The sequence below is a fragment of the Chinchilla lanigera genome, unplaced genomic scaffold (genome assembly GCF_000276665.1).
Source record: "Chinchilla lanigera isolate Chin_1 unplaced genomic scaffold, ChiLan1.0 scaffold00036, whole genome shotgun sequence".
NCBI lineage: Eukaryota > Metazoa > Chordata > Mammalia > Rodentia > Chinchillidae > Chinchilla > Chinchilla lanigera.
The window spans coordinates 8,107,339-8,124,564 of NW_004955437.1; the positions used below are offsets into that span (position 1 = coordinate 8,107,339).

The window sequence follows — 17,226 nt, forward strand, 5'->3', positions numbered from 1 at the left end:
GCCCTCGGGTACCGTGTTGGGCGTCTGGAGCTCGGGGTTCATGTAGCCCAGCACGCTGTCCAAGCGCATGATGTTGTCGATGACGTCATCAAACTGGAAAAAGGAAAAGGCTGGGTAGAGGGGACCCGGGGAAGGACAGGGATGGGGACAGAGGGACAGTGCTGCCCTGAAGGGCCTGGAGCCGCTATGTCCAACCTGCTCACCTAGGAGAGGACCCCAAGTGGCACACCCGACCCCGAGGACAGGCAGGGCCCTTTTCTAGGAGCCAACCTGCCCAGGAGGCCAAAACGCCCCACTCCGTGGCTTGGTAGGCACAGAGATCTCCTGTGTGCAGGGCTTTCTTCCTGTCTTTTTTGTTTGTTTGTTTTTTGAGACAAGGTCTTGCCATATAGTTCAGGCTGGCCTCAAACTTTGTCCAGGCAGCAATCCTCCTGCCCCAGCCTCCCGAGTGCTGGGATTACAGGGCTTTCAAAAGTCAGGGCGGTGCACACCAAGGACGGGGCTGTGTCCCTCCGAGGACGGGGCTGCAGCCCCCCACACTCAGGCTCCCCCGGGGCTCCCCTCTGCTCTGTCTCCCCACCCCCTGCTCACCTCCTTCTCGGGGTTGGAGCCTATGTGGAGCATGGCCATGGGGCTGTTGGGCGCGCTGTTGCCAGCCGAGGTGGACAGCACATGTCCGGCATGTACCCCAGGAGAGGCGGCAGGCGGGGGCTTCGGGGAGCCCTGGGCGGGGCTGACCCGGGCTGCGAACTTGTTCCCGTAGGTCTCAGACAGGTACTCCCGCACCTTCTGATGCTGGGACTGTTGCAGGTGGTAGGAGGTCGGGTTCTCCAGATAGGACTGCACCTGGGGGAGGGGACAGCTGTAGCGGGGCCAGGCGGAGGGCGGGGGCCTGGGATCCAGGGGCGTGAGGCCCTACCTTGAGCACCTCACCAGGCACCGGTGGCGGTGGCTGGAAGGGCACCGGGGTGCTGATGGCGGGCGAGGGCGGGGCCCCAAGCTGCTGCTGTTGTTGCTGCAGGAACTGGACCACGGCCGCCTGCTGCCGCCGCTCGCGCTGCTCCTCCTGCTGCGCCTGCTCCCGCATGAGCTGCATCCGCAGCCCGATGCGCGACGCCATGGTGGCCGGTGGCTCCCTGAGGACGCAGGGATAGGATCCTGTGAGGCACTGCGCCCCCTCACAGTCCAGGGTCTCCTCGAGGAGCTGGTACATGTTTGGGGGCTCCCATGGCTCTGGAGGGGACTCGGAACCTTCAGTGGAGAAGGGACCGGTCCACAGCCGCGGGGCCGGCTGGCTGCTGAGCTGGGCCATGCGCCTGGCCGCTCTGCGCAGAGACCTGAGCAGCTTGCTTGCTCTGCGCACGGGTGGCCGCACTCGATCCGGTGTCAGCCTTGACTCCTCTGGGTCCGTCCCTATCCCGGCTCTGGCCGCGCCCAGGTCCTCAGGGCCTGGTGGGCGTGGCCCTGCTGCCTTCCCCAAGCCCTCACAGCTTCCCTCCCACGGCTAGGTGACTCCACAGATCTTGTCCAAACCCAAGTCAGCTCCTGTCCTGCTCCCTGCCCACAACCTTCCATGGCTCCCACTTCCCCCAGCAGCATCACCAAAGTCCTCGCCATGGTCATGCCGCCCCATGCTTCCCCCTGCTCGCCACCTGGTTCCCTCCACCACCCCTAATGCCCCTGGGCCTGTCCCCACCAAGGGCTCCTGCACTTGCTGGTCCCTGCGGCCAGGAATGCTCTCTCCCTGATATCATCAAGGCTCCCTCCTTCACCCCCTCCGAGGCGCAAACATCACCTTACCACATCGTTCCCTGCTACTCTGCTGACCGACCCCCAACAGCCAGCACCCCACACACCCTCAGCCCTCGGTTTCCCGTATCGCTCGTTGCCATCTTAAATGCTATGCATTGCAAAGAGCTATCCCCTGTGTGGTCCCCAGGAGGAATGCACATGTCCCCAGGGGCAGGCATGCTGTTTGTTTACTGCTGTACCTTCCGCCTCCAGCCCACAGCCCAGGTCCGAGATGCAAGGTCCGTGCGTGAGGAGAATGCACATCATGGATTAGCCAGGAACTGGGGGTGCAAGGGTAGTCCCAGTAGGTGAGGGGAGGCCACCGGAGATGACAACCTGGAGCTCCAGCCAGGCGGCCACTGCAGGGCCACCAGGGCCAGGGACACCGGCCCCATCCGGCTCAGCCCAGTCTTCAGTAGGGCAGGAGTGACAGAGGCCCCCAAGCCTGGCCAGGAGGCGGGAGGGTGGGGCGGATGGTCCCACAGCCCGTGCAGCTGTCACTGCTTGACGTGGCCCTGGGCAAATCCCTGCTCCTCCAGGAGCCTCCGGATAGGAGCTGGACACAGGGTTCCCGGGGCCTTCCCAGTGGGGATGCATGAACCTGGGTGGAGTGGCCAGAGGGTCTTTGTCTTGGGGATTCCACCAGGGGCCCTTCGACCTCATGGTTGAGCAAGGCCTTGTTGTTGTTGTTTGAAACAAGGTCTCACTGTGCAGTTCAAGCTGGCCTTGAACTTACTATGTAGCCCAGGCTGGCCTCAAACTTGTAGTGATCCTCCTGCCTCAGCCTCCTGAGTGCTGGGATTACAGGCGTGAGCCACCATGCCCGGCATGAGCAAGGGCTTTCCAAAAGGGCAGATGTGGGCTTGAATCCTGGGTCTGCCATTTCTTTGCTGTGTGCTCTTGAGCAAGTCCCTTAACCTCTCAAACCTGTTTCCTCTCCTAAAAAGTTTCCACTTAAGAAGATACAAAATCAAGTGAAAATAATGTTGCACATGGTGGGGGGCTCCGGGCTGCTGCGTGGCTGACACCCGAATAAGCACCAGCCTGCAGGGGAGCTCGACTGTGCAGACCGGCAGGCAGCGCCGCACCCTGGGCTGCACCGGACCTTGGGGCTAAGGGAGGCGACAGTGCAGGTGTGGATTTATCTGAATGCCTGCTGTGGGTCAGGCACGGTTTTCAGCCCCTGCACATCTAAAGCCCTCTGAAGAGTCAAGCATGGCGGTGCACACCTGTAACCCCAGCACTCAGGGGGCTGAGGCAGGAGGGCCACAGAGAGTTCAAGGCCAGCCCGGGAAATATAGCGAGACGCTACCTCAAAAAGCGAAAGAAAGGGAGATGCACCCTGAGAAGTCTTGGTTACCACCCTTCCTTCCCAGGAACAGAGGCACAAGGAGGGCAGAGCCTGAGGCGGCCCACCAGCCCCGCCCTGCCCCCGACAGAGGGCGCCCTGTCTGCACATCCCACGGACCGCAGCTGCACTGGGCAGCCCTCCTGGGACAGGCCGGCTTCAGTAGCCAGGCGGGGGCTTCGGGCCTGGCCGTGCCAGCCGGCTCAGCGGGCGGGGGAGAAGGATGCCCTTGTTCCCTGGACAAAGGGCCGAGCGCCTCATCAGGTCTGCTGGGGCAGCTGCTACTGCGCTAGACCCCCGGTCCCGTGGCCCTGCCTGCTGGGGCCTGGGCCCTCTGTTACCATTCTCGATGGCAGGGGCGAGGGCAGAGGGACCCTTGCCCACTCCCTGGCACCTGCCTGGCGGCCACGTCCCACAACAAATGGCAGACTTCTCCTGGCCTGGCGCCCAGCCTGGCCTGCTGCATGGGATGCCTGTGGGGTGAAAGCTGGGATACCGGCGCTTGGCGCAGACAGCAAGGTCCACGGGAGAACCAGGCATGGGAACCCTGCCCTCGGCCCACCTGCTCACCCCCTAAGCCCAAGTCTGGTGCTCCACGCCTGGAAAGTGGTCACTGAGTGCACTCAGGACTGGCTGCCACCCGGCTGCCTCTCCCCAGGCAGCACCTCCTCCAACAGGACAGGGTCTGTCCATCCCTCCCAGGGCCACAGCAAGGAGACACAGTGGGTGCCTGGAACTCGCTGCCTTCAGACACTGCAGTGGGGTGGTCCTGGCCTTCTCTGGTCAAGGTCAGAGCTGGCTTCCCTATCCTATGTGTGCACTTCCCTGTCAGTCATTTACACCTTAGTATGAATAAGCTGGTCAGAACCATCCCTAAGGTAAGTGGATGGAGTAGTTGGAGAGACGAGGAGAAATCACTGGACTACAGGAGGGCCAAAGGGGATCCCAGAGCAGGAAAGTCTCAGCAAGAGGAAGGGGCAGGACAGAAGCGATCATGAAAGAGAAAATGAAAACTGCAGAGAGAAATACACAGCCCCGGCCCATTTCGGCAGAAAGCAGGTTCCCATGCAGAGATGAGAAGGATCAGAAGGCGGGGGTCACTCACTGCTCAGCACTTGCCCCAGGGCTGTTCACACGAATTCACTTATTCTTCACCTCAGCCCTGTGAGGAGAGGACGGGCACTGCCCCCACTTTCCAGAGGGGAAACTAAGGCACAACGAGCTGAAGTAACTTGTCCCAGATGCTGCAGCTGACAGGAGCAGAGTACAGGTTCGAAACCCAGCAGCCCCGCTCACAGCCGGTTCCCATTCACCCCTCTGGTGAGTGAACACTCTTCCCAGTGTCCACTCTGGGGCTGGGGGATTGTCTTCCCACTTAGGAAGAGCCTAACTCTTCCGCCATCAGTGTGTGTGGCCTGTGTGAGTCTTTTTTTTTTTTTTTTTAACCAGGAATCAAACTCAGGACCTTGCGCTTGCCAGGCAGGCGCTTGTGCCGCTGAGCTATCTCCCTGGCTGTGTGAGTCTTTATTTATGTATTTACTTTTCCAGTACTGGGGATTGAACCCAGGACCTTTACGCTGAGCTACAGCCTGGGCCCTTTTATTTATTTATTTTTTGTCTTTTTGAGACACGGTATTGCTATGCAGTCCAGGCTGGCCGTGGACTCACTTTGTAGCCCAGGCTGGTCTTAAACTCACAACAATCCTCCCGCCTCAGCCTCCCGAGTGCTGGGATTACAGGCGTGCACCACCACACCCAACTTCAGGCCCTTTTAGACGAGAGTCTCACTAAACTGCTCACAATGGGCTCAAACGTATGATCCTCCTGCCTCAGCCTTCCAGAGGGCTGGGATTACAGATGTGTGCCTGCGTTGGAAGGGGCCTCTGGAGGAGAAGGGAACCTGGCTCTCCTGCCCGGCCCCACCCTGCCCTGTTTTGCACCATAGGCCCCTCTGGGGTACACAGCTGGCGCTCTTGGCTGGTGGGGCCTGGGCCTCCTGAGGACTTCGCTGCCTTCCAGGTAGGTGGTCCTTTGGAAACGGGAGCAGGGAGCCGAAACACAGCTGCTCTGTGACCCAGCGCCTGCGCTCCCGCCACGAGGCAGGCCCGGCAGGGACACCTTGGTGTGTTCACCACCGCGCATCCAGCAGCCTGTTCCCGGAAGGCGGTGCCCTGGACGGGAGCCCGAACCGGAAACCGCCCAGATGGCCAGGGAGGAGAGCAGAGGGAAGAGGTCCGGGGTGAATGCAACCCAGCCAGAGCGCAGCCAGCTGCAGCTGCAGCCAGCACGGGACGGCCCAGGCCTCAGATATGGGGCATTACGACAGCCGCCAGAAGCAACGAGGCGCGAGCACCGGCCCCGCACAGGCAGCTCCAAAACAGGCCAAACAAACTCACTGTGGGAGGAGGCAGGAACCAGGCGAGCCCTGGGGACACCCTGCAAGGGACACGGGCGGCTCGGCGGGTCAGGGGACTGGGGACACTGCGATCTGTGCAGGAGCTGGCGAGGCGAGATTGTCTTGTTTACGGCCATGCATCCAGCTGCTCCGTTACCATGTTTTCTTGTTTTTAATTTAAAAAATTGCACAAGAGAGGGAGGGGAGGGAGGGGAGGGGATACAAAAGAACTAAGATGAGTTACATACACACAGGTACCGACTCCCCACGGGGAGTGTGTGATCGTTATGTTTGCCAAGCATGTCCTAATAAGCATAAAAAATTGCTCAAGAATCACGCAACAATGAAGACAGACTTTTAAAAGTTTAAAAGAAGAGTTAAGCAAACAACCTTCACCCACCACCCCTCCCCAAGCGTAGCCGAGACACACCGCGATTCCCGCCGGCACCTTGGTGAGATGTGTCAAAGCCTTAAAAAATACTCACTGACCCTAAATGCAGGAAGCATCTGTGTGCAGAAAGATGCGGTCCCAGAGAAAAGCAAAAACTCGGCTCGACATCCAGCAATTACAGAGGTGAGTAAATGACAGTGAGCCCCTGGATGGAGGGCTGTGTTCACCATGGGATCTACCGAGGGACAACGGGAAGGACGCGCCATTTTATACAAACTCTACTCGGCACCACGTAAAATACACGTAGAGAACGCTCTTTGGGGGAAGACACAAAAGCACCCCTGACTGTCTGGGTGATGCCATCGGGAGCGTGCTGATCTCAGAGCGTCGCCCTTTATCACGCTGTGTGTCTCCCTCTCCTGGTTTATGCTCAGCGCTTCTGCCTAAGTGCCTGGTCCTGTTCGAAACGCCTTATTTTCACCGTTCTTTTGTGACGTGAGTTCCGCCATCATCTCCACCTCCCAGAAGAGAAAACACAGGCACAGGGAAGCTGCTGCTCCATATGTAAAGGTCACACAGCTAATGTATGGGAAGCTGGATCTGTTTTAGGCCTGGACCCCAGAGCTAGAATTTCAACCCCCCTGCACTTGGGCCCAGAGTTGCCAGGTTTTTAATTCCAGGATTCCCTTCAAAGAAGTCTTTCAGCATCTGACCCCTTTCATCCAGCCTAGGACGATGGAACTGCCTATAATTCCCATGCACTTGCCAGGTGTGGGGGCGCACGCCTGTAATCCCAGCACTTGGGAGGCTGAGGCAGGAGGATTGCTGCGAGTTCGAGGCCAGCCTGGGCTATAAAGTGAGCTCAAGGCTAGCCTGAACTGCATAGCGAGAACCTGTCAAAAAAAAAAAAAAAAAAAAATTCTCATGCACAGAAGGAAAAAACTCTCAAAGGGCAGCACATTTCCTGCATTCCCAGGAAAGCACATGTCTGGCGGCTGGAACGACAGCCAGAGCGCGCCCGGCAGCAGGGCGGGCGCCTGCTGAAGCCATTTGTTAGGTCTGGTGCCTCCTCAGGCAGGAGAATTCCTCAGACCAGGGTGTTGCAAACCTCCCACTGAGAGTGCCACTCTGGGTCCTGGGGAAGGAAGGGGCCACCAGCGGAGGCTGAGCAGGCACAGGGCAGGGACGACCCCAAGACTCCCAGAGCCTCCATACCTCAGGAGGGCAGACCAGGTCTGGGGTCTGCCCTACCTTCTCTGAGCTCCCTCTGCAGGGGAGCCGGGCCTGCTGGGCTAGGAAACAGGACAAGAATGTCCACGTCATCCCTGTGCCTTAGGACAAGGCTACTCTGCATTACCAAGGCAGTCACAGGTCCCTGCGAGGTATCATTAGCCAGCCTCAGCCCAAGCAGCGATGCTGGGAGTGAGGTGGTGTCATATGACCCCCCAGGGGCCAGCAGCCACCCGCAAGATGCTGAGGAAAGGACAGAAGGACCTGCCTGGCTGCAGGCCCCCACCTCAGGCCTGGCTCTGGCTGGTCTGGCCTCAGTCTCCCCTCTGGGGCCACTTCCCCACAGAGCTGGAACTCCTAAGTGGGTAGAGCGAGTTATCCCGATTCCAGGCACAGCTCGCTGTCACTCCAGGCCCACTGGGGACTTCCCTGCATGAGCCCCCTCTTTCTGTACCCCGAACTTCCTTTTGGGGGAGGGGCCCCTTCCAGCTCCCCACCTTCATCCACTCTCCCACTGCAGGCACAGACAGTGCAGAGCCGCCCTTCCCTCTCCTCACGGGACAGAGCCAGGAAGGCGGGGCCCCTTTCCCATCACCAGGCACCCTCTGCTTCTGTCCCAAAGCCCTAGGGGTTTCTTTGGTGGTTTTTTTTGCACCAGGAATCGAACTCAGGACCTTGCGCTTGCCAGGCAGGCGCTTGTGCCATTGTGCTATATCCCAGGGCCAAGCGCTAGGTTTTGAAGAGTTTCCTTCTGAACAGGGCATGGGATGCACACCGGTAACCCCCGGGCTTGAGAAGCAGAAGCAGGAGGCCAGCCTGGGCTACATGGTGAGTTCAAAGCCAGCCTGGGCATGGGGTGCACATCCGTAACCCCAGCAACACACTGCGGAGGGGGCGCCCTCGGCCTGTGCTGGTTGGACCTTCCTGCAGCCAGGACAGCCGGGAAGCAGCAGGGAACCACATGACGAAGTCATGCATCCGCACCACAGAGAGACGCAGGCTCCGTACGAAGGCCTCACCCAGCCAATGCAGGAGGCTGCGGGGCGGAGGGGCGCGGGCGGACCCTGTGTTTCAACCTCAAGCCCCACAGGAGGTGGAGGAAGGGGCGGCCTCCAGTTCCCACAGCCCAGGCCCGTGCACCCCAGGTCCCAGGAATGGGTGGCCAGTGAGGGGAGAAGGTCCAGACTGGGCAGGCATGGGGAGCAGAGGCAGAAAGGCCTGGGGGCGCCCGGCCCCGCCACACACTGAACCCGCTGTCTCTACTCCCTCCTGGGCTCTCTGGCCCCCGCAGGGGCCCGGCTGTGTCCACTCCGCTTTGTTTTCTAGCTGTTTCCTGACATCTACCAGGGCCCAGCTTCAAGGAAGCGACACCACAGGGGAGGACAGCGAGCCTCAGAAGGGTGACGTGACGCGTCCAGTCGCACTGCGGGAGCACGGGGCAGGGCGTTCCTGCCCAGGGTTTCCAGGTGACCAACAGCAGCCCAGCAGGGACGGGAAAGCTGGAGACACGGGAAGATCCCATGTAGACAGGCGGCTGCCCCACATCATGTCCCCCTCAGGGAACCTACAGAGGCCCCCGGAGAGGCCTATGCACTCCCAGGCCCTCCAGATGCCCCAGGACTTGAGGCCACCTCATTCTCCTGTTAAACAGCCAGGAGGATCTGGGCCTTGGAGCCCAGGGACCACAGATCTGGATGTCACTGAGGCGCCTGGCATGCTGCGACAGAACCGAGACCACCTGAACGGAGGCCTGGTGCCGGCCCAGTGTGGTAATGTCCAGCCCAGGGGGATCCTTCGTCTTCCCCTTACAGGAGGGACCACAAGTGTCCCTGTCCCACCTGAGCCACCCCCGTGGACCTGCCCTGCCCCTGTCTGACATTTTGCACCTGTGGCCTCGGAGGCTGCTCCCTGGCTGGAGACTTCCATCACGGGCTTATGGTCCGGAAGCTCGGCCCCTCTGGAGTAAGTCTGCCCCCAGGGTCGCACTCTGCTCCCTCAGCACAAATGCCTTCCCACAGCTGGAGTGCACTTGGGGGGCCTGCATTGGCAGGGACCCCACCACCCTTGGGTCACAGGGCTGAAAAGGTGCAGGCTCCTTCTAGCCCTGTTGGGGAGGCCGCGGGGCTGTGGCTGCAAGATCCATGCACAGTTCAGGCCTGTGAATGTCCCCCCAACTCCAAATCCCCGAGAAGCCCCAGGGCTGTGGGGACCTTGGGGCCTCAGGTCCTTTCCCATCCCCTTAGGGGAGAAGAGCCTGCGCTCCAGCCTCTTGTACTCCAAACCCAGCCTCAGGCCCAGGCCTCCCAGTGTCTGTCAACCTGAGTCAGCTGCTAACCACCTCAGGGTCCCAGTGCCTTGGCCACCCACCTGGCCCTCCCCGGCCAGGCTCAGGGTTCACAGAGCACCCCTGACCCCACTAGTGCCTGGCTCCCACCCCTGCTCCTGGGGCTCCCCCGCCTTCACTGCCCACCGCCCCTCCAGGCTCCCTGGGGTTCAGTCACTGCCTGGCTCCATCATGCGGAGTCTCAACCACCTCCAAGCACCTGAGACACCACGGATCTCTGACCGGAGCGCCCAGGGCCTGCTCTGAAAGAAGCACTGGAGGACAGAGGAAAGGCAGGGAGGGAAGCCGTGGGAGCATGAAGTTCACAGTCCTCTCCTTGACTCAAACCAGTAGCCTTAGCTGGTGCCGCTGCATGGGCACACGCGTGGCATCTGCCGCTCACAGGAGCCTGTCTGCAGCAGGCCCGCGTGTCTTAAGCCCAGTACGGGCGTGGGGGACGACACGGCAGGATCCTGGCCTGCTCAGCACCTCAGCACCGGCCACCTCCCCAGCTCCTCTCCATTCAGGCCCTCCTCCTCCTTTGAGGCCTCCATCCTACCCACGAGCCACCCAGGACCATGCACCGAGGTCCCTGGCCCTGGCACCTGACCCCCCCACCCGCTCCCTCATGGCTCTGAGTCTGGAAGACAGTGGGGTTCATATGCAGCTCGTGCACCTCTGGACCCGACAGACCAAGCTCGGATGCAGCTTTGCCTCTTACCCATCACGTGACTGTGAGCAGCACCCAACCGCTCAGAGCCTCAGTTTCCCCACTGGACCACAGTGGCAGCAGTGCCCACCCCTCCGTGCAGGTGGGAGCGAGAGCAGCTGACAGGTGCTGTGCCCAGCACTCAGCGGGCAGTGCCAGAGCGTCAGTTCCTGTGAGCTCCTGCTGACCCTGTCCATCCGGTCCGCAGCAGATGAAAGGGGGCCTTTTAAGCCCTTGCTGCTCAGAGCACAGCCCCGCCGCCCACCCCGGCTGCCGGTTACAAACGCAGACTCTCGGGCCCCAGCCCGGACCCAGGGAGTCAGAGATGCCCTTTCACAAATCACCCAGGAGACTTGTGGGCACGGCAAAGTAACTTGTAGCCTCCAGGGGACTTGGTCACTGAGTTCCAAGCATGAAATTGGTGACAGGTGGGAGGAGGCAGCAGGGAGGTGCCGGCCTCGGAGAAGAGAACCTACACCACCCGCAAGGCCCTTCTGAGCCCACTGCGACCTGAGAAGGGGCCCTGCCTCTTAGGCCAGGCCTGAGAGGGGCCAGACCGTGGGGTGCAGGGTGCAGGGTCTGCACCCCATGCAGAGGGCTCTCTGGGCCTGGCCCAAGCAGGACAGGGAGACAGTCACTGTCTGTGGGGAAACAGCCCAGAAGCTGAGATGCTGCCCCTGGGAAAATTGGCCCAGACAGACTATTCGAGACACACCTACCCCCTCCATAACATCCCGGCGCACACACTCACTCCTCACCACACGCATGCTGTCGGGCACCCAGAACAGCTCCAGCATGGAGCTGGCCACCTCAAGGGCACGTGTGCCTGGTCACACAGGAGGCTGGGGGCACAGGGCCCACTCTTCCCCCCTGCCTGCCCCCCTCCCGCCTGAGCAATGACAAACCCACAACCCCTCATCTGAGGCTGGCGAGGGCCCAGCTTTTCATCTGTCACCTGTCTGATGATTCCAGCCCTGCACACGAGCGTTCACCACACTGGCTGCTGACCTTCAGGTCCCCCAGACACGGCCACACACAGCGAACGCTGTGCCTATCTCCCAGGCACACACACAGGGCAGTGGCCAAGCCCCTGGTCCCCACCCACACAGCTTCTGTCAGGAGAGGAAGGGACCCTGGTCCACTCCAGCGGTGGACAGGTGACGCTCTTCCCTCTACCCTCTACCCTCTCCCCAGCAGCTCACGCCCCACTGACCTCTGTCAGCACTGCAGTGGGGCTGCTGGGCCCCAGAGAAACCCTGAGATGTGGAATGAATCCCAAGCAGCCTGGGATGCCCAAGAAGGAGCCCTGCACCAGGGGCCAGTGGGGCCGTGGGAGGGTGTGTGATTTCACGGGTTCTGGAAAGGCCCTTGTCCCGAAATATCTTCCTCCGGGCCCGGAAATCCCTCCCAGCCTTGGGATTCACTGCCGGGAGGGGTCCCACCTGAGCTGTCAGCACGGCACTGGGGACAGCTGACAGCTGGCCCGAGAGTGGCGAAAGATGGGCAGGGCGAGGGTGGTGCTTGGGCCAGGGTGCAATGCTGGGAGCCCGAGGGCATCTGCCAGGCCACCCTGCCTGCCAACTCCCTGTGGGCGGAGGCTGGGCCCCCCACACTCACCCAGGGCGACCCCAAGAAACGAGAGAGGAGTCCGACGAGGGGAGACATCAGCATCCCCTGCACACTCTGCCAGGGGACGTGGAGTCCCATCCCACGGTCCCTCGAGGAAGACGGGGTGCCGGGGAGCAGGAGGGGGTGGGAGTCCAGAGACGGGGGAGGCAGAGGGGAATTAACCGGGTTCCAAAATAGCACAGGCAGTTCTGCCTCACCTCACCCGGCGCAGAGGCTGCCAGCTTCTGCTTTCGCTCTGACTCACGCCGGGTGGGGGCAGGACCAGCACTCTCAGACCAACCGAGCCTCCTCGGACGCCACAGGCAGCAGCCCAGAACTGCGACCGACCCTCGGGCCGCTCTCCCCCGCCCCGGCCCCACCCTGCTGGGCCCCCTCCCTGCCTGCCCGGCCAGGAGCTGCTTCTGGAAGATCCAAGTGGCACCTGGTCCAGGGGGCCACTGGTGGTGTCACTGCTCCTGCTGTCCCCAGGACCCCTTGGCATTCTTCAGCTGGAGAGGCCAGGGGACACCTGCCCTAAAAGCCACCCTGGAAATGACCTCCACAGCAACGTCCCAGGCTTCTGTCCTGGCCTCCCGCCTGCTGCATCTCCCCGGACTGCACACAGGAATGAGAGGAGGATGAAGGATTTGGGCAAAATTCCCACAAACACGTCTCCTCCTTCTCCATGCTTTACCACAAGAAGCCCTTTGCCCCTGCCAGGACAGAGAAGAATCGCGCCCTGGGCAACGTGCTCGCAGGGCGGGGTGTCCGCGTCTCTGTTCTCCCTGCGGTTCTGTCTCCCTGTCTCTCCGCTCCCAGCTCCAAAGCTTCCCACACAGGTGAGACCGGCCGCAGGTGCCAAAGGGAAAGCCCCATCTTGCACACCGGTCAGAGCCTCCTGCTCCACACCTGCACCCGCAGGGAAAGCACGGCCACCTGCTATGCAGAGGGGGTACAGGGAGATGGGATGGGGCTCACTTTGACCCACAGGGGGAGCAGATGCTCCCAGCACAGGGGAGAAGGTCGGAGCTTGGCCAGCCCAGGCAGACACACTTCCACCCGCCACCCTGGCCTGCTCACCCACTTTGGAGGTGAAGGCATGGTGGGGGCCGTGCAGGTGGCACCTGGAGAGACGTCAAAGCCTCTGGGATGCAGCGTGGCTGCTGGGGCCCAGCGATTTGCAGCGGGAGCATACAGCCAGGCCCACCCTGCCCAGCCCCCTCAGGGCCAAACCTCATACCACTTCCTTCTTTGAACCCCTGCCACTGCCTCCAAGGGCCAAGGGGGCTGGAGATCCGGCCCAGGACCCATGCAGGGGTCAGGGACCCGCACAACCTTTGCCAGGCGTGTCCCTGTCGGTATAAGGTGCCCCCCAGAGCCCGTGTGCAGCACCTTGTTCCGATGGAGGTGGCGGGGTGGGGGAGGGCGGCTCCAGGAGGTCCGTTCACGACCAATGGGCAGCCACATGGCAGCCACGGGACCCAGAGAAGAGGCAGGGGGAAAGGAAGTCAGGGACGGCCGCAATCACAGCCTGGGGGTGCTGGGGCTGGGCGGCGCCGCCACGTGCCACCCAGCACACCAGGAAAGGACGCCGGGTGGGCGAGGCCAGGGAGCACAGCCAGCTCCCAGTGTGCGGTGAGCACCGCGTCTGGACTGTGTATCTCAGGGACCCCTCTTGTTCAGACTCCCTGAGTGTCTGCTGGACACCTGGGCCTGGGTGGAGGTCTGCGGGGGAAGCCACACGGACCGGAGAGGGCTGGGCAGAGCAGAGCACCCCACCGCCTGGGCGCGGGGACTGACAGAAGCGGTGACCCCTGCCCGTACCCTGTGCACACCTGGTCCCCGCCCGCCTGCCTGAGCACTTCCCCGCGCCCTCCCCATGGCGAAGACCCCACCACCCCTCCCTGGGTACTTCGAGGCCCCAGTGGGATGCAGCCAAGCGCGCCCACATGCCCTGCTCCTCAGCGACCGCTGCACCAGCCTCCTCCCTCGCCCTGCCCACAACCCTGCTCTAGCAGGCGCCCCAGGTCGCCTCCTGATAAGCCATTCACGCTGCAGTCCCTGTGTCAGCCAACAGGGCCGGGGGACGGTTCTGACCCGAAACTGAGCAGCCAAGTGTACAGCTTAGCGAAGCCCCTAACAGGGCCGGAGCAAAGGCAGCTGCTCCTCAGCCCCAAGCGGGCACCTGGGGAGACCCAGGAAGGGGCAAATGGGAATGTGGAACTTTCTCCCCCCACCACGGGAAGAAGCAGAGCCAGGGAGGTGGGCAGGAGAACTAAGGGTCTGCCAGGGCCACAGGTGGAAAGGAACCCGAGGCCAGGGGTGGCGGTGGCGACATCAGGATGCAGGCTGCTGCTAGAGGAGAACGGGGCTTGGCACCCCAGGAACTTGGGTGCCCGTGCACTCGCCAACACCACTGTCACGTTCCAGTCTCAGGAGGGGGCACGGGGACAGCGTGGGACAGCAAGGGGGCTGTGTGATTCAACACTAAGCGCATGCGTTTTGGAGCAGGTGGCACTGGATTTCAGAGCTGTCACTTCCTGGCTGCGTGACCCTCAACAATATACGTAACTTCCTGGGGTCTTAGTGTCCTCTGTGTAAGACGAGGACAAGGTCCACCCTGGAGTTTCAAGAAGGGTTAAATGTAAAGTATCCAGGCCAGTGCCTGGCACAGAACAGGCTCAATAAATATTTGGGAGATGAATATAATGGATGGATGGATGGACAGATAAATGGACGGATGGCTACAATCAATGAACAGATAGATGGCCATAAATAATGGACAGATGGAAAGAGGGAGGGGGTCCATGGACAGAATCAGTGTCTAGATGGCTTATATAATGGATGCACAGACGGATGGACGGGTAGATGAATGGACGGATGGAGAGATGGATGGATTGGTGGATATTTGAAAGGAGAAAGAAGAGACACAACAGCTATCTGTAATCTGGTTTCCATCGAGATCAACGTCCCTTCCCACTAAGTTTATAAACAAGAAAACGAGACGCCATCACTTCCTAATTTATCTCTTATGCAACCTGCGTTTCCATTTGTCATCCTGACAGCTGCAAAGTGAGATCCTCTAACGAGCCTTCGCAGCACGGCAGGGCTGTGGCAGAGCAAGGGCATCCGCTCAGCGACTGCACTAGTCCCCGCCGTACATCACACCATGCCAGGACCCCGCTCCCCTCATGCCCGTCTCTGCCAACTCCTGCTGTGGAAGCCAGTCCAGGGCCAGGGGGAGGAAGGGAAGCCAGAGGAAAGCAGACCAGGATGCCCCGTAATGGTCATGCCCACCTATATTCTCAGCGCTGGGAGGCTGAGGCAGGAGGATAGCCATGAGTTCAAGGCCAGCCTGCACCACATAAGGAGACCCTGTGTCAAATAAACAAACAAACACAGACCAGGATGCCAGGGAGTAGGATCTGAAAAGAGTGCGGGTGCTTGGGTGCAGATGGCGGGGGTGAGAGTCAGCCTTAAACAGCAGAAGCAGAAGCACAGAGAGAAGGATTCCTCGCCTCTGGAGAAGTGACGAAAGGAAATGGCACCGTGGGAGCAAGAAGCAGAAGCAAAAGAGACAGCGCAACCAAGAGAGGTCGCTGCCCTCCGGATCAAGGCCACGCTGCGGGCCTCAAGGTGCCCGGTGCGCTCCCCTCCAAGCAAGCCTGGGGCGCAGCGAGGGGTCCCTCACTCCACCCAGCCCGGTCTCAGCCTCCAGCTGTCCCCGCTTCCTCCTGGCAGGTTCTGCCACTCCCTCTCGGCAGCCCCCATTGAGAACATTCATTTAATCGGCTTCGATCCAGGCTCTGCGCCTGGCACAGGAACACAGGGAGGGCCAAGCCACGGGGCGCGAGCGTGGGAAGCCATCACCCGCCGACGTCACCTACTGCGCTCTTTCCAGACCGAGGCACCCCCGCTATCGCCACTAAAACCAGTACCGAGGGCTTCGTCACGCATTCACTCACGTGGCTGCCCCACCTGACAGGAAGTGGGCAGCCAGTGAGTGCCCCCACTTTGCAAATGAGAAACTGAGGCACCGAGAGCTTCCTGTATGGTTTCCCAGCTAGCAGGGGGCTCCCCAAGGGCTGCCTCAGGCTTTCTCTTCCTCGACACCCCCAGGTAGCAGACACCCAGAAGGGCCCCTTCGGCTCACACGCCCGGGCTGGGCATGACCCTCCTGTGGCCTCGCACAAAGGTGTGTTACCTGCTGGGGGGAGGATGTGGACCGAGGGAGCGAGGCCCGGCAGCCTGGGGAGCAGTTGAGGCGCAGGCAGGCTAACGGGAGCCGGCCTAGGTATCCACTTCCAGCCAGCCCTGAGGTCTCACAATCGGGCTGGCTCCAGAAGGCCCAGTCCCTTTGCTAAGAGGACTGAGGTACTACAGATGGGAGCTGGGCCCTGTGTGGGCAAGGGACCAGCGAGGGTGAGGGAGGAAGAGATTCCCGCTGACCCCAGGCCCTGGGCTGTTGAGGTAAGTTGAGCCAGGAAGCCAATAGCAAGGCAGACCCCACAGGGTCACGCCTGGGTACCTTCTCCTCGGGCATGAGGCAGAGGCAGGAAAGTCACAACCGGAACTCAGCTGCCCCCAGCAGGCTCTCCTGGCTTCAGGGCAACCTGAGGAAAGGGCAGCACAGGCCAAACTCTCGGAATAGGAGCATAGGAACACAGAGAGGCCTCAAGCAAGCCGGGTGTGGTGGTGCACACCTGTAATCCCAGCACTTGGGAGGCTGAGGCAGGAGGATTGCAAGTTAAAGCTGCACCTAGAGAACACAGTAAGATCTTGTCTCAAAATAAACAGTAAGAGGGCTGGAGGTGTAGCTCAGTGTGAAAATCCTGGGTTCAATCCCCCACACTGCAAAGGAAAGAAGGAAGGAAGGAAGGAAGAAAAGAAGGAAGGAAGGAAGGAGAAAGAAAGAAAGAAAGAAAGAAAGAAAGAAAGAAAGAAAGAAAGAAAGAAAGAAAGAGAAAGAGAGAGAAAGAGAGAGAAGGAAAGAAAAAAGAGGCCTCCCTGGGGTCCTGCGTTGGCACAGGGGGCTCCCAGCCAGGCTGTGGAAAGAAGCCTGGCATTTCCCGCAGCCCTGGCCTGAGAGCTAGGGAAGCCTCTGACAGGTCCCCGAGGGCCCCAAGGCTCCGTTTCTCATCTGTGAGCGAGGCGGGTCTCTCACCACCAACAGCCCCTCCCCCAGCCCGCTCTCCCTTCCTCAGGCCCCGCAGGGGGACTGCCGAGGAGTCCACGGAGCCACCGTCGCTGGCAGAGCCAGCGCCAGGCCCGCAGTGGGCATGAAGCCCAGGCACACAATGGGCTGTGTGTGCACCCAGCACTCCCCCAGCGGCGGGGCTGGGCAGCCGGCATCTGGGGTCAGGCCAAGAATTCACGTCCCAGGAGAGAGCCGGGCCTCCCCCATCCCAGGCAGCAGCCGACGCAGGGTGGG

General features: G+C 61.1%; 1 protein-coding gene across 2 annotated transcripts in view; it reads right to left on the reverse strand.

Annotated features, from left to right (window-relative positions):
• Tfeb (transcription factor EB) overlaps positions 1 to 17,226 on the reverse strand; it is a 38,761-nt gene that overhangs the window by 5,098 nt on the left and 16,437 nt on the right. The window contains exons 1-4 of one of the 2 annotated variants that reach the window (XM_005389690.2): positions 11,805 to 11,955; positions 920 to 1,136; positions 592 to 846; positions 13 to 93 (exon numbers count right to left, since the gene is read on the reverse strand). In XM_005389690.2, the coding sequence (XP_005389747.1) occupies positions 13 to 93; positions 592 to 846; positions 920 to 1,120 (537 nt within the window). In that variant the 5' untranslated portion in view covers positions 1,121 to 1,136; positions 11,805 to 11,955. Of the gene's footprint in view, positions 1 to 12; positions 94 to 591; positions 847 to 919; positions 1,137 to 11,804; positions 11,956 to 17,226 lie in introns of those variants that run through there. The other variant, XM_005389689.2, reaches the window with a different exon arrangement.